This window comes from Danio rerio, chromosome 24 (genome assembly GCF_049306965.1).
Source record: "Danio rerio strain Tuebingen ecotype United States chromosome 24, GRCz12tu, whole genome shotgun sequence".
Lineage (NCBI taxonomy): Eukaryota > Metazoa > Chordata > Actinopteri > Cypriniformes > Danionidae > Danio > Danio rerio.
Genome location: NC_133199.1, coordinates 41,747,202 through 41,764,284, shown reverse-complemented (window position 1 = coordinate 41,764,284; position 17,083 = coordinate 41,747,202). Strand labels below are relative to the sequence as shown.

General features: G+C 39.3%; 3 protein-coding genes across 4 annotated transcripts in view; all 3 read left to right on the top strand.

Moving 5' to 3' along the window:
* Nucleotides 1–17,083, top strand: part of crp1 (C-reactive protein 1) — a 76,160-nt gene that overhangs the window by 39,159 nt on the left and 19,918 nt on the right. The gene's annotated exons all lie outside the window — the stretch shown is intronic.
* On the top strand, nucleotides 5,962–10,754 carry crp4 (C-reactive protein 4). Its single transcript, NM_001040297.1, is given in 3 exon segments — nucleotides 5,962–5,987; nucleotides 9,360–9,426; nucleotides 9,497–10,754. Coding segments are annotated over 2 exon segments (675 nt in total). The 5' UTR covers nucleotides 5,962–5,987; nucleotides 9,360–9,371; the 3' UTR covers nucleotides 10,117–10,754.
* Nucleotides 11,712–16,395, top strand: crp3 (C-reactive protein 3). Of its 2 annotated transcripts, none has more exon segments than NM_001114915.2 (3): nucleotides 11,712–11,728; nucleotides 14,918–14,981; nucleotides 15,716–16,392. In NM_001114915.2, coding segments are annotated over 2 exon segments (672 nt in total). In that variant the 5' UTR covers nucleotides 11,712–11,728; nucleotides 14,918–14,929; the 3' UTR covers nucleotides 16,336–16,392.

Below are 17,083 nucleotides of genomic sequence, written 5' to 3'. Positions count from 1 at the left end.
GAGGGTAAGCTGCTGGTGGAATTGATTATGGTGCTGATTTGGTTTAGTCAATTTACTTATGTTTTGGACTGTAGGAGGAAACCGGAGGACTCGGGGAAAACCCATGTGAGCACAGGGAGAACATAAATTCCACACAGAAATGACAACTGGCTGGGTAGAGGACCCGAACCGGAGTCATTCTTGCTGTGAGGAGTGAAAGCACCCTAAATTACTATATGCAGTATTTACACCTGCTGCCTTTTATTGTGGTACAGCCGCACTCAATCTCAGATTTCAGCTTATATTCGTTTTTAAGAAGGAGGTAGAAATGCAGTGAAGGTATTAATACTCTTGTGCAAATGCTTCAGTTTTCATTCATTTATTTATTTATTTATTTGTTTATTTATTTATTTATTTATTTATTTATTTATTTATTTATTTGTTTATTTATTTGTTTGTTTATTTATTATCCATGTTCCAGTGCATTAGCAGATAGGTTAAATATACAATTGAAGGTAGAGCTGCACAATATATTGTTTCAGCATCAACGTCTCAATGTGATCATCCGCAATAGCCACATCACATATACCCAATATTGAGTCTGGATTATAATTATATAACATAATAAAATACATATTATAATATCTGTTGCTTTAAACATATGCTGGATAAGTTGGCAGTTCATTCTGCTGTGGTGACCCCATATTAATAAAGGGACTAAGCTGAAAAGAAAATGAATAAAAGAGAAAAATTGATTAAAAATATTATTTTTATTCATTATGAAATAAATGTAATTTCCCTCCAATACAGTCATGTTAAAGTGAAAGGTTTTTTCTCAGCCGTTTTTGCTTGCATTTACCAAGGGTGCCAATAATTTTGACCACAATTGTAGCTGACTTCACTAATAGTACTTTAGTAATATTAATATAATTTTAGTGGTATTTTTAATGTATTGCTTTTACAAACTTATAGAGCATGTTGATTCTCTCCTTGATTTGTTTAACTCTAAAATTGAGAATTTCATAAATGACATTGCTCCTGTTAAACTCAAGAAGAGAACTGGCAAAGAGAGAGTCCCTTGGAGAAACTCAAGAGCAGTCCAAATGAAGAAAAGACAATGCAGAAAAAGCTGAGCTAATTTGGAGAAAGACGAAACTAGTAATCCATTATAATGTCTATAAAGACAGTCTTCATGCCTTTAATATGGAACTTAACACTGCTAGACAGACTTTCTTTTCAAACCTTATAAACAACAATGTAAATAATGCTCGTACACTCTTTGCAACAGTAGAGAGACTCACAACCCCCCCCCCCCCCCCAGTCGGATTCCCAGTGAGCTACTCTCTGAAAGCAAATGTAATGAGTTTGCTCATTTCTTCACTGATAAGATCAATGATATCAGTAAGGCAATCAGCTCATCCAATCAGCCAAGTTGTGTCGATATCAAACAAGCTCAACCACAACTTGAGAAATCAGAAATTATGTCTGATTTCATGGCAATTAACGGCAAAATCTTAGAAGAGATTGTGCAAATTATGAAAACATCAACCTCCAGTCTTGACACGCTCCCTACATCATTCTTTAAAACGGTGTTTACCTGTTTAGAAATGGATCTTCTAAAAGTGGTAAATGCTTCACTTCTCTCAGGGATTTTCCCAAACTCACTTAAAACTGCAGTTGTTAAACCCCCCTTGAAGAAACCTGGATAACACCCTACTGAGCAATTACAGACCAATCTCAAATCTCCCTTTCATTGGCAAAATCATTCAAAAAGTTGTTTTTAACCAGGTTAACAAGTTCTTAAACTTCAGGGGGTGTTTAGACAATCTAAACAATCTTTTCAATCTGGTTTCAGATCACATCACAGTACAGAGAGCGCTCTTATAAAGATAATCAATGATATACGCCTAAATACAGATTCAGGTAAAATAACAGTGCTGGTGCTGCTCGATCTCAGTGCTGCATTTGACACTGTCGATCACAGCATACTTCTGGATAGGCTGGAAAACTGAGTTGGACTGTCTGGGACAGTACTCAAATGGTTCAGATCTTACCTTGAAGGGAGAGGTTACTATGTCAGTATAGGTGATCATAGGTCGAGGTGGACACCCATGACGTGTGGAGTCCCACAAGGCTCGATTCTGGCACCTCTCCTGTTCAACCTTTACATGCTCCCTCTGAGCCAAATAATGAGAAAGAATCAAATCTCCTACCACAGCTATGCTGATGACACTCAGATCTACCTAGCCTTACTACCTAATGACTACAGCCCCATTGACACCCTCTGCCAATGCATTGATGAAATTAAAATCTGGATGTGCCAAAAGTTTCTTCAGTTAAACAAAGAGAAAACTGAAGTCATTGCGTTTGGGAACAGAGATGAGGTTCTCAAGGTGAATGCGTACCTTGGCACTAAAGGTCAAACGACAAAAAATAAGGTCAAGAATCTTGGTGTGACTCTTGAGTCAGATCTGAGTTTCAACAGTCATGTCAAAGCAGTCAGTAAATCAGCATACTATCATTTAAAAAATATTGCAAGAATCAGATGCTTTATTTCCAGTGAAGACTTAGAGAAACTTCTTCATGCTTTTATCAGCAGCAGGGTGGATTACTGTAATGGACTCCTCACTGGTCTTCCTAAAAAGACAGTCAGACACTTGCAGCTCATCCAGAACGCTGCAGCCAGAATTCTGACCAGAAGCAGGAAATCAGAGCACATCACACCTGTCCTCAGGTCTTTACACTGGCTGCCAGTTACATTCAGAATAGATTTTAAAGTATTATTACTTGTCTATAAATCACTAAATGGCCAAGGACCTCAATACATTACAGATATGCTCACTGAATACAAACCTAACAGATCACTCAGATCTTTAGGATCATATAAACTAGAAATTCCAAGGGTTCAGTCAAAGCAGGGTGAATCTGCCTTCAGCCACTATGCTCCTCACTGCTGGAATCAACTTCCATAAATGATCAGATGTGCTCCAACATTTGACACATTCAAATCAAGACTGAAAACACATCTGTTTAGCTGTGCCTTTACTGTATGAGCACTGTGCTGCGTCCGACAGATCGCACTATTATGTTTTTCGTTTTCTTTTTCATTCTTTTATAACTTATTTTAACTCATTTTAATTAGTTTTTATCTGTTTTTAATAATTTTTATTGTCTGCATTTTATGTTCCTAAACTTGTCTTTTTTATTCCTGTTTATGTAAAGCACTTTGAATTGCCACTGTGTATGAAATGTGCTATATAAATAAACTTGCCTTGCCTTGCCTATTTTGCTTTCAAACTATTTTTCAGTTGAGTTTTAGCGATCTTCATGTTTACAGTTGTGCTCCCTTCGCAGTGCACTTTGAAAACATTGATATCATTTTGAGCACAGCCTCGTGGTGAAAGATATAGGTGACCGTTTTAAAAGCGGAATTTATGTTACGTCTCCAAAGCTTGTGAAAACAAAAAGCATACTGTAACGCTTTTAATTTATAGTGGGTTATTTATTAAGTATCTGAACTGTATTTGGCATGGGCCTGCTGGTCAGAACTTACTGCTGTGGTTTACAAGTCAAATTGTAAAAGTATACTTTTCAAAATAAATAATAAATAAATAAACAATATCCTACTTAATAATAATAATAATAATAATAATCATTAATAATCATTAATATTATTATAAAAGTATGATTTTTTATTTCTAATCAATAATAAATATTACATTTGATTTCTTAAAAGCCTCGTTGTTTATTTATATGATTTACATATGATATTAGAATATGTGTTAGCTTTTGTAAGTGATATGTTTTAGAATAGGTGAAGTTTATTTATAAACTAATTTCGAGAGGATCACATGCTTATGATGGACACGGCTGGCCCCGAGTCAAGCTAATGTAAGGACCACCAGTGGCTAGCACTGCAGCCTCACAGCAAAAAATGTCTCCGGCTCAGGTATCCACCCAACCGGACAGCATTTTCGTGTGGAGTTCATGTTCTCCCCGTGCTTGCATGGGTTTTCCCTGGGTCCTCCGGTTTCCTCCCACACTCCCAAAAACATGAGACTTAAGTAAATTGACTAAACCGAATTAGCACCAAATTAAATTCTGTCAGCAACACATCACCTTAGCAATCCTTACGCAGCAGGGGGGAGGGGGGGGGGTTCTCAAGATCTACCCCAGCTAAAACTCCCCTCTTGCCCTGCAACGGGAGGGAGCTCCGGGCTCGAGGATCTCATGAGCTCGGGGCTCTCTCCCGGGACAGCATGCCAAACAAGCTTATTACCAATCATCAGCTGAGTGTGAACTCTTGAAAATATTATAATGTTCAGCTCCTCAATAATATTAGTAAAGCAAACCCTATATGTGCCATTTACATATATTTCAGTAATACGGAAAGTGAGTGCTTATTTTTACCAAATCTAATTTTGGATTTTATTTTAAATGTGTGTGCGTGTTAAACAATATAATTTGCACAAAGAAATGACGGGGTTCTTCTTTAAAGAAGTTGTTACTCCACCCAGTTTAGAGCATCAGTATGGGTGTTTTACGTTATAACTAACATGGTTCAAGCGATGGATCTGTGACAGAGAAACTATGTGTTTTGGGAAACACTCGTCACAACATCGTTCTTTTCCAAACAATGCATCGTACTATGATAGTTTAGCCCTGAGTTATGTCATTGTTTGGGAAACACACCCCTGTGCGGCAAGTTGTAACAGACAGAGGGTTATGCTTAAAAAGGCAGATTTTACACAATTAAATTAAAGCCAGATTACTTTAAATAGTAGCTATATTTCCTCAGTCCTTGCCTCAATTTATTTATTTATTGGATAAACACATTTGGATTATTATCCATTATTATACAATACATATATTTGTAGTCATTCATTCATTTTCTTGTCGGCTTAGTCTCTTTATTAATCAGGGGTCGCCACAGCGGAAATAACTGCCAACTTATCAAGCATATGTTTTACACAGCGGATGCCCTTCCAGCTGCAACCCATCACTGGGAAACTCAAATACAAACATACGCTATGGACAATTTAGCTTACCCAATTTAGCTTACCCAATTCACCTGTACCGCATGTGTTTAGACTGTGGGGGTAACCGGAGTACCTGAAGGAAACCCAGGCGAACAGAGGGAGAACATGCAAACTCTACACAGAAACGCCAACTGACCCAGCCAGGGCTGGAACCAGCGACCTTCTTGCTGTGAGGCAATTGTGCTACCCACTGCGTTTCCCCCACAGTCCAAAGACATGCGGTACAGGTGAATTGGAGATTAAATTGTCCGTAGTGAATGAGTGTGTGTGTGAATGAGTGTGTGTGGATGTTTCCCAGAGATGGGTTGCGGCTGGAAGGGCATCCGCTGTGTAAAAGCGTGCTGAAAAAGTTGGCGGTTCATTCCGCTGTGGTGACCCCAGATTAATAAAGGGACTAAGCCGAAAAGAAAATGAATGAATGAATGTTGCTGTGTTATGTGGGTAACTGTTGTTGACTTGTTGCACCAGTTTCTTTTAGTTTTTTCCCCACTGTGAACTGATTGGATGTAGTAAAGTAGGCGTTTCATTCAGAAAGATCAGGAAAACCATTTGAGGAGAGTTATCACAACCTAACAGACTCCTCCTCCTCACCATTTTCGTTTGTTGACTGACAGCTGGGGGCGTGGTTAAGTATCTTTGCCACGCCCAATTCCTCAGTCAGACCTAATCTGAGAATCTAACTCAAAACAAACAGAGCGTTTTTAGATTTCAATTAAAGATTAGAAGGGCAAACCATTGTTTTTTGTTCTTAATGACACACAGAGAGGAATTGTTCACCACATAACTAGCAATGTGAGCTAACAAAGTCAATATGCCTATTTTGATTTCATGTGCTCTTTAAAGTGCAAAATGTTTTAGTGAAGTCCTGCATGTCTCTACAAGCATGAGTGGGAAGGCTCATTCCTGAGTCTTAAGGCTCTTGAATTCTGCTAGTCTCCAACATCTCTCTGACGAGACCTGCTGAACAATGTAAGTGTCAACTTTTTGTCTTTTAGAGAAGTAATGTATTATAATAATCCATATAAATTAAATGTAGTTAAATATGTTGAACAAAGCAGGGAAAATCGATGTACTAGTCTAGAGACATCTTTACACAGCTGATTTAAAGGGATAAATCTATCGTCATTTACTTTACACACAGGCATAATATGTATAATAAACACACATATACAAGTTTATTTGAGTTTCTTTCTACCATCAAACACAAAAGAAGATGTTTTAAAGAAAGCTGAAAACCTGTATGCATTGCCTTCCATAGTTTTTGTTTTCCTACTGTGGCAGCCAGTGTGATTTTTAGCTTTCTTGAAAACGTCTTCTTTTGTGCTCAACAGAATAAAGAAACTCATAAAGGTTTGAAATGCATCGTCTGCATTTTATTATTTATTTATTTTTAGTCGTCTTATTTTGTTGCAAGGGTTGGCATCATTTGTGGTTCGGTCATTGAACTTTACCATCGACAAACATTCACCACTGCTGCACATCTTGATGTTCACATTACAGTTGTTTATTCTGCCGAAGTGCCAGTAAAAACTTGGATTATTGCAAAACAAGACAGAGATTTCACTGCAGCAGAGATGAGAACTAACAAAGTACAAATACTTTGTTACTTAAGTAGATTTTTCTGGTATCAGTACTTTACTCCACTACTTATTTTTCTGACAACTTTTTACTTTTACTCCATACATTTTTACACATATCTGTACTTTCTACTTCTTGCATTTTTAATTCAATTCAATTCAATTCAACTGTTTATTGTCATGTGCACAGTAAGGAAACACGTCTCCCTGTACAATGAGATTCTTACTTTGCCGTCCACAGTTTTAAATTGGGCTTGTTACTTTCTTTTTAATGCATTTAGTGGTGCGATCTATATTATTTCTTGTCATTGTGCAATTTGCACGCCTTTTTGATTTAATCAATCTGTTTCTTGTCATCGCGCGCCTGCGTGCTGCAATGCGCAGCTTTTTCAACCTCTGGGGTCCGTTCTTCGTACGTGGATTACTCAGTTAGCTGGATTTGGATATTGACGATTTGACATGATCCAGGATCGTTTCGTTCTTCAAAGCTGATCCGAGAGTTGTTGTCATAGCAACAGTTCTGCTAGCTCAAACCTGATCAGGAGCAGGTTCAATTCATATAAACAGGATTAGATCGGCTCAGTGCATGCAAAGATAATACAGAAAGTATGTTCCGAATTCTGATATTTTCTTACAGTAGTAGTTATATACACTTGGGAAAATAGTAAATATATTTTAACTATATATATAAAGTTATAGTTATTAATAAAATAAATAAAGTTATATATATTAATAAAACTTATGCAATCTGCACCCCTGAAATAAAAGTACAAAGATTGCCACCTGGTGGTGCAAAGAGAAAACTTATTGATATGAACTTTTTAGATCGCTTTAGTACAAATTGTGTATGATAATAGAAATGCACAATATGTGACTTTTAAAACAATAAATAATACATTAATGCAGTCGTAAACATGTTTTGGCAGTTAATATGCCAGTGATTTGATGCTTCACAAAAGTTGCAGACGCCTTTCACAAAATCAAAATGCTTTTGTAAACATCCAGTTATTCCATAAAGTGATTAATAAACCGGCTACTATAATAAAGAAAATCTTTTCTAAATGTAGAACTAAATGCATTGATATGCATTGAAATACATGATGAATACTCTTCACACAAGTGTAAAGCCTGCAGTTCACAACAAATGTGGAAAGTTATTGCGTGTCATATTTAACAAACGGTTTACTCCTAATTTGATGTAATTTTGCTCACATGGATAATTGAATATTAATCAGATGATGTCATTACGCTGCTGTGCCGTCAGCCAATCATGGCATTGCTGATCATGATTTCGAGGATCGACAGATCTGTCCTTCAATACACACGCAGCGATCTTAGATCAGTTCATCCAGACATTCTAATCTGATTCGCGAACTCGTTTGAAGAACCAAATTAGAGAGAGGTCCAGTTATCAAGATTAAAAGATCCAGGATCTGCCAAATCATCTTAGATCATTTAAGCGAGGTACGAAGAACGGACCCCTGATCACACACCGTAGGCTTGTTTATTAAGCTTCGCATGGTAACGGCAAGAATGAGGAATGTGAATGAGACAGAATCAGCGATGTAAACATGACTAATGTCATGATTATACCGGGTAATAGACTAAGATGCGTTTTGGTTGATCAGATCACAAAAGGTAACCATTGCTGGTATTTTTTTTTTGTAAATTTAACAGATATTTTACACTATAACAGTTTGCTAATTACCCCTCTCTCAGTGTTGATAATGTTAACACTTTCAAAAGTGTTATTTTTAAACACTTTTATAGTGGTTCCCATATAAACTCTGAGGGAGTGTTAATTTTAACTCCAAGGTAGTTAAATCTACTATCTAAAATTTGCAGTGTGGTTAGTAGATTTCCAATGTTCCAATGTTTTAATGCTTCTCGATTAAAAATTATATTTAAACCATATTACAAAAATACCTGTAAGAAAGCAGGTGAAACATACCATGCACAGAGTTAATGTTAAGCCTGTTAATAATTTCTTCTAAGAATAATTAAAATGAAAGCAGTGACCGCTGCTGCTTACAAAAGAATATGTGTGTTTTTTAAATCTTAAGCTCTTGAAAGCAGCAGGACTGTGGGTGCACGATCATCGCTCTTTTTTTCAGTCTATTTCAAAGGGAACCAATCCGTTGCGCTTTATAGGCACGGTTGCTTTGTGCGAGTAAACAGGTGCGCGCGCGATTTTTTACAGTCGCTGCTATCACATCAGCTGTTAGAGCGAGTGGTCATGCTCTCATTCTGTGTTCACCATACTTTTGCTCGCACGAACGTGCTTTTTTGTCAGTTGTGCTGCTTCTCAAATCTAATATCACATTTGCATGAATATTGGGCCATGCTTATTGTCGAACCCTGCTTTTAAGAAAACTTCAATTTAAAAATGATTTCCAACCAGCCAAAGAGGCAAGTGGAGGTGTTTGTCTAACCCACCAGAGCTGAAATCTACCCGCATTTGGCGGGTGTTAATGTAAAACCCTGCTTAGGAACAGTATTGCAGAAAATTTTTACGGTTTTAAAACCTTGATTTTTCTAAAAACAATACCTTGAAAACGGTTATCGTCCATGCCTAGTTAAGATGTTATACAGGATTAAATGGTTTATGCAAATAAATACACATTTTTGAAAATGTATTCCGCTTCAGGTTTGGTTTTCATGCTGTGTAAAGAGGCTTTAGTATTGTTTTTGTGTCTTCATTTTGTCAGTTTTGTTTATCTTCATTATTTTAATCCAACATTACAATCATTTTCTTCCTCTTCAGAGCTGCAGAAAGATGTCTCTTTTATTTCTCTGTCTGCTCTCTCTGACCCCTGCAGTGGCTACCGAAGGTATATTTTATTAATATTTCTGTTTATGGATTGTATATTTTCTGAGGTTGAGTTTGGTTTTGTCTTGCAGGGGGTCTCAGTGGAAAAGTGCTTCTGTTTACAGCGAGGACTAACACCAGCTATGTTAAACTCATTCCTGATAAACACCTGAGTCTGTCAGCGTTTACTCTCTGCATGCGTGTGGCGACGGAGCTGCTGGGATTTAGGGAAGTCATCTTGTTCGCCTACCGCACGCCTGAAGTTGATGAACTCAATTTGTGGAGGGAGAAAGATGGCCGTTTCTCCGTCTATATTCAGTCTAGTGGAGATGGAGCACTTCTCCGTCTCCCTCCTCTCTCCATCTTTCAGACTCACCTGTGTGTGACCTGGGAGTCTGCAACTGGTCTCACTGCCTTTTGGGTGAATGGACGCCGCAGTTTGCACCAAGTGTACAGGAAAGGTTACTCAATTCGTCCTGGCGGCACCGTCCTGCTCGGACAAGACCCTGATTCATATGTAGGTTCTTTTGATGTAGATCAGAGCTTTGAAGGAGAAATTGCAGATCTGCAAATGTGGGACTATGTTCTGTCCGGCACTCAGATTAAAGCGGTGTACTCAAACCAGGAACCGCATGTGAACGGAAATGTCTTTAACTGGAACACCATCAAATATGATGCTGTTGGAAATATGATATTGGTTCATGATAACTGATTCTGATCAGATGTAACACAAAGAGACGGATGTAAGCTAGTGTGGCTGTGGAGAAAAAGGAATTTATTTGTATTACTTTTGCATCGCTATTTTTTTTATTAGAAAAATGTTTTGACAAACAACAAATTAATCAATCTTTTTTAATTGTATGGGACCATATATTACACGGACATACTTCTTCTTTTTTTTTACTGTAATGCATACTATTTAGAAGGAACTGCTGACAAGAGGGAAATAGCAGAATACGAATAAATATAATGCGGGGGCCCCTGTTCCAGACTGCTGTCTAATAAGAAGTCTAGACATGTCACAAGGAGCATGATGCTTGTAGAAGTTGTGAAACATATTGAAGATGCACTAAATTGTTCAGTTCTGGTATGCAGAGAGGAGTTGCCGAAAAGAGGAAGTATGTCTGGGTGCAACAGTTAAGGACTGCAGAATGACTGATAAGTGAGGTTACACCAAAACTCCACCTGTTAAGATCAGTTGTGTACATATGCTGGAGTCAGGAAATGTATGTTAGTTGCGAACCTCTTGAATGTAATTCTTGTATTGCATTGAGGTAACATAACCCAGAGCTCTGTCATCGAATTATTCATTTATATCTAAAATAAATTACTAATATTTTTGGCATTGAAGAAGACCCACTCCAGACCTTTTCTTATTGAACACGCATGGATACATACAGGTTTTCCAACAAGGCTAAACCAGAGACATAATTCATGACCCAAACTGTCAGGAATCCAGGCCTGTCACTCCTTTCTGTGTTTAATGTCTGTTTGTGTTGTGTATTAGCACATCGTTGTCTCTTTTGTTGTGCTGGCCATGTGCTTCCTTTGTCCTGCCTCTGTGTTTTCCTATGTCTCGGCCCCTTGTTTAGTCCTTGTTTGTCACACGTGACTTTTTTAACTCTTTAACATGCGAGTAAACTCTCCTCACATTGGTCAGAGTTTCATGGTTGGTCCTGCTCAGCTGTCAGAGGGAGTGGTGGCTTGGTGGTGTTTGACAGGGTGCACGCTACGTGTCTGAAGAGCGAGGAGGCATGCGGTGGGCAGGGGTGAGAAGGGTGCACAACTCAATTGAGGGGGACCCGCAATTTCTGGGAGATTATCACTCAATTGCGGGCATCCAGGAGTCTCTGTGCATTTGCGGGAGACTCCCAGGACTTCCAGGAGACTTGGGTTGTCTGGAATGACCTCCCGCCCTACTCATAATTCTCTCTTCATATAGCTGTATGCCTATTAAATATCCATAAAACACTGTGATATAACCGGGCTCGGATCATATCGCTTTCTCACTACAATCGATCCGCCCCACAGTTCGTTTCAATCGAGTCGAGACCACCTAATTCAGGTGATCTCAGAGCGATTGTTTTAGCGCGGATCCAAGCGCGATTGCTGGATTAACATATGCCAAACAAACCGCACTAACTAGGCAAACGAAACAAAAAATACTGTCCCCGTCTGCCCCTGCATGAATGTAACTGTGGGACACAATGTTCTAGGGAGCCTTGACTCTGTGTATCATGTAAACAATGTCAGGTGAATGTACTCTAGGTTTACAGTATATATAGCTGAACTGATCTTCTCTCAGTTAAAACCTGCTGAATCGGGTAAGTATGTTTATCTAATTTTTATCTTATTCTTGTTTATCTTGCCTTATTTATGTCTTTTAAAAAATGAAGCATTATCTATCTTTTATAGAATCTGACATTTTGTCTCTGCTGTGTCTAAAACATACTTAATAACAACTCCTTTTTTTAAAGATGAGTAGTGTGTTTTTTCTGCATTACTGTTACCAATATTCAGATGTAATTTCTATTATGTGAAAGGTCATGTGTGTGTATATGCATGTTTTAAAAAGTGATGTACTTTCATACCTAATATGATTTAATCTAACAAAGAAGCCAAGAACAAATGTACTAAAACAGGACTTCTTAACCTTTTTCACTTCGGGACCCACTTCTTTCTCCAATCAATTTTTGAAGGCCCACGTGTCTGGCATTTTCTTAAAGTTTGTATGAAACACTCATTTAAACCTTATTTATTAACGAAAATTTTATTATATTATTTTTATATAATATAATATTGTTTTATATTATATTATTTTATTATTATATTATATTATATTATATTATATTATGTTATGTTTATATACTATTATATTATTTTGTATTATATTATATTATTTTTATATTATATTATATTATTTTTATATTATATTATATTTATGTTATTTTATATAATATTTAAATTATATTATTTTTATATTAAATTATTTTTATATTATATTATATATGCCATTTTCATATATTTCAGTAATATGGAAAGCGAGTGCATGTTTTTACCAAATCTAATATTGGATTTTATTTTAAATGCGTGTGCGTGTTAAACAATATATTTTGCACAAAGAAATGATGGGGTTCTACTCTAAAGACGTAGTTACTCCACTCTGTTTACAGCATCATTATGGGCGTTTTACATTATAACTAACATGGTTCAAGCGATGGATCTGCTGTCATGACTGTCAGTGACCACCTGAGGGCGCTGTAGTTTAATGGACACTGAGTGGAACTACAGCGCCCAAAAAGACTACATTTCCATACATTCTTTCGCGCACACACCTGGTCTGTCATCTACACTGATTTACAACCACAGTTGTCTCCAATCTCCGTTGATTACCTGGACTATATATTCATCCATTCCACCACTATACATCATTAAAACTGCACTTGGATTCTACACCTGTTTTTTGTTCCTGTTTTGATCACTCTAACGTGACAGAACGACCAACTCAACAATAAATCCACCAGATGATGTTATTATGCTGATTAAACAACATAACCGCTCCATTGAGCGTTATGTTAAAGAGTTTTTGGAGCTAGCCCCAAAGAGCTCTCACAGCGATATGCTGCTTATGATGTTCTTTCGGGGAGGACTTTTGGAACCAGTTCGTTCTCTAATGCTACCGTATGAGGATGACTGGAACCTTAATCGGTTCATCGAAGCGGCTTTATTGATCTCTGGCTCCCCTCTCTCTGTTGTCTTGAAGGAGGAGAACCCTCAGGAGGGAGGCCTGAGTGGAGGGCAACAGAGAGGGATATTTTCGGGGCCAGCAGATCTATCTAAGGGAAGGAGGAGAGAGGCTGGGTTGGAGTTGCAGACTGATCCGCGTCGGGCTGTCCGAAGACCACCTTTCGCTGGGCCTCTGGAGAGTCTCCTGGAACTGTGTGAGACCCCTGTGTCTTCTCTAGCCCCACAATGCCCGCCAGTGTCAATTCCAGCCCCAGAGCAAGCTCCCTCTCCTGATGACAACGCTCTCCCTTCTCAAACCACCAGACAAAGGAGGCGCAGGAAGAGGACTGCCCATGTCCCAGAAAGTCCACCAGTGTCGGCTCCAGCCCCAGAGCGCCAGCCAGTGTCGGCTCCAGCCCCAGAGCGCCCGCCAGTGTCGGCTCCAGCCCCAGAGCGCCCGCCAGTGTCGGCTCCAGCCCCAGAGCGCCCGCCAGTGTCGGCTCCAGCCCCAGAGCGCCCGCCAGTGTCGACTCCAGCCCCAGAGCGCCCGCCAGTGTCGGCTCCAGCCCCAGAGCGCCCGCCAGTGTCGGCTCCAGCCCCAGAGCGCCCGCCAGTGTCGGCTCCAGCCCCAGAGCGCCCGCCAGTGTCGGCTCCAGCCCCAGAGCGCCCGCCAGTGTCGGCTCCAGCCCCAGAGCGCCCAACACTGTCGATTCCAGCTCCAGAGCAAGCTCCCTCTCCTGATGACAACGCTCTCCCTTCTCAAACCACCAGATGGAGGCGCAGGAAGAGGACTGCACATGTCCCAGAAAGTCCACCAGTGGCGGCTCCAGCCCCAGAGCGCCCGCCAGTGGCGGCTCCAGCCCCAGAGCGCCCGCCAGTGTCGGCTCCAGCCCCAGAGCGCAGTACAGTGCCAGTCCCAGTCCGGCTCCTTACCCTACCGGCGCCACCCAGGCTGCTCGCCCTGCCGGCGCCACCCAGGCTCCTAGCCCTGCCGGTCCCAGTCCGGCTCCTGGCATTACCAATGCCATTCAGACGTCTTGCCCTGCCGGCACCTCCCAGACGTCTTGCCCTGCCGGCCACAGTCCGGCTCCTGGCTTTACTGGCGCCACTCAAGCTTGCCCTGCCGGCGCCACCCAGGCTCCTCGCCCTGCCGGGGCCACCCAGACATTTTACCCTGCCGGCCCCAGTCCGGCTCCATGCCCTGCCGGTTCCAGTCCATCTCTTTGCCCTGCCAACCCCAGCCCGGCTCATGCTCTGCCGACCACAGCCCGGCTCCTTGCTCAAAAATTGCTGTTTGTTAGTTGGTCGTTGTCGTTCTTGGTATGTTGTTCCTGTATCTTGTTAAAGTCTAGTTCAAGTTAATCTGTCTTTGTTTCTTGTTTGTTTGCTATTTTGTTACTTTGTTACTTTGTATTTTTGTATTTTTTGTCACTTCTCTGCACTCTGTGTTTTGTTCCTGTTTTGATCACTCTAACGTGACATCTGCGACAGAGAAACTATGTGTTTTGGGAAACACTCGTCACTACATCGTTCTTTTCCAGAACGATGCATCATACTATGATAGTTCAGCCGTGAGTTACGTCGGTGTTTGGGAAACGCACCCCTGATTGATAGTTATTCAGGCATCTTTACACAGCAGAGCTCACAGAAAATAAACCTGAACTGGCATAAACTTTTGAAATTTATCATTTACTCCAATAACACAGTTTAATGCAACACAGAGCCTGCTTTAGTGCCGCTTAAAGTTGCAGTTAGTTAAACTGTGCAGTACTTTTCTTCCTTTTCAGACTTGGAGCAAGATGTTGGTTTTGTTTTTCTGTCTGCTCTCGCTGACATTAGCGGCTACCGAAGGTACTTATTTATTTATTTATATATATATATACACACAGTTGAAGTCAGAATTATTAGCCCCCCTTTGAATTTTATTCTTTTTTAAATATTTCTCAAACAATGTTTAACAGAGCAAGGAAATTTTCAAAGTATGTCTGATATTTTTTTCTTCTTGAAAGTTTATTTGTTTTATTTCGGCTAGAATAAAAGTAGTTTATTGTTGAAACACCATTTTAAGGACAATATTATTAGCCCCTTTTACGCTATATATTTTTTTCGATATACAGAACAAACCATCGTTATACAATAACTTGCCTAATTACCCTAACCTGTCTAGTTAACCTAAATAACTGTACATCTCATTGTGCAGGGAAATGTGTTTCCTTACTGTTCACATGACAATAAACAGTTGAATTGAATTAAATTGAATTGAGTTAAGCTTTTAAATGTCACTTTGAGCTGTATCGAAGTGTCTTGAAAAATATCCAGTCAAATATTATTCACTGTCATCATGGCAAAGATAAAATAGACCAGTTATTAGAGATGAGTTCTTAAAACTATTATGTTAAGAAATGTGTTAAATAAATATTCTCTCTATAAATTAGGGAAAAAAAATAAACTGGGGGCTAATAATTCAGGCGGGCTATAGTTCTGACTTCAACTGTGTATATAATAATTTTTTTTTTTTTTTTTTACAGATTTTTAATGATTTTTCCATGTCCTTTTTAAGGTTTTATTTTGGTTTTGTCTTGCAGTGGGTCTCGGTGGTAAAAGTCTTTTTTTCCCGACCAATACTGACTCCAGTTATGTTCAAATCGATCCTGAAAAACCCCTGAGTCTGTCAGCGTTTACTCTCTGCATGCGTGTCAGGTTGGAGCTGCTGGTCGATAGGGTGGTCATCCTGTTCGCCTACCGCACATCTGAAGTTGATGAACTCAACGTGTGGAGAGAGAAAGATGGCCGTGTGGGTTTGGTTATTCAGTCTGATAAGGATGCAGCAATGGTTCACCTGTCTCCTCGCTCCACATTTCAGACTCACCTGTGCATCACCTGGGATTCTGAGACTGGTCTTACTGGTTTTTGGGAGGATGGACGTCGCAGTGTGTACCAATTGTACAGGAAAGGTTACTCCATTCGTCCTGGCGGCACCGTCCTGCTCGGACAAGACCCGGATTCATTTGTAGGTTCCTTTGATGCAGCTCAGAGCTTTGTGGGAGAAATTACAGATGTGCAAATGTGGGACTATGTTCTGCCCAGCACTCAGATTAAAGCGGTGTACTCAAACCAGGATGATCGTGTGAAAGGAAATGTGTTTGACTGGAACACCATCAAATATGATGTTACTGGAAATGTGCTTGTGGCTCCAGATAACTGACTGAATCAGCTGTAATGTGCACCCAAGATTAACCAAACAATAAAACAATTGTGAAAACTACAGCTTCAGTTTGTTTATAACATGGATCAATGCTAAATGTTGAAAGTGTTTAGTTAAACATGTTTGAATATGACCTATCCTAATTATTTCTAAACTATGTTGCGTCAAGACAGACAAGACCTATTTGAAGCAAGCTGTGTGAGGGTTGCTGATGTGACGTTGCATTTTCAGTGTCACACAACAAAATGTAATATTAGTATTGTAATTTAAAATGATGTAAATTGTTAAACAGTACTTTGTTTTTGTGATTAAAACTTGTTATTATTATTTTAAAACAATCATGATTTACTTTATATTATATTTATATAAAAGTTGCTGGTTATTTTTATATTTATAATATACTTTTTTAAACAAGAGAACTGAGTTTATTCAAATGAACTTACCGGAGTAAAAGCCCAAACTGGCTTTGCGCAGCACACCTCTGCTTTACTTGTTAAAAACCAGTTAGATTTATTCATTTATTTTTGTAATCTTTGCATACACACCTGACGTTTGCGTGTGTGTGAGTAGGTGAGATGAGGGGGAAAAGCACAAAGTGGACCGAACCACTTTGAGGAAGGGGAGGGGGAACTCAGCTGTTTCTAAATGCATTTTAAATGATAAATGCGGTTTTCTTTCTACTTAGACAATTATTTTATGTATATATACATATATTTTTCACAATTTAGAGTTTTTTAATCATTTTTTG

Coding starts and splice junctions, on each gene's coding strand:
- crp3 (XM_068217005.2), top strand. CDS start 13,902: ATGGAGGCGCAGGAAGAGGACTGCACATGTCCCAGAAAGTCCACCAGT. Junction 14,451..14,917: donor GTTGGTCGTTGTCGTTCTTG/GTATGTTGTTCC, acceptor CTTCCTTTTCAG/ACTTGGAGCAAGATGTTGGT. Junction 14,982..15,715: donor GACATTAGCGGCTACCGAAG/GTACTTATTTAT, acceptor TTTGTCTTGCAG/TGGGTCTCGGTGGTAAAAGT.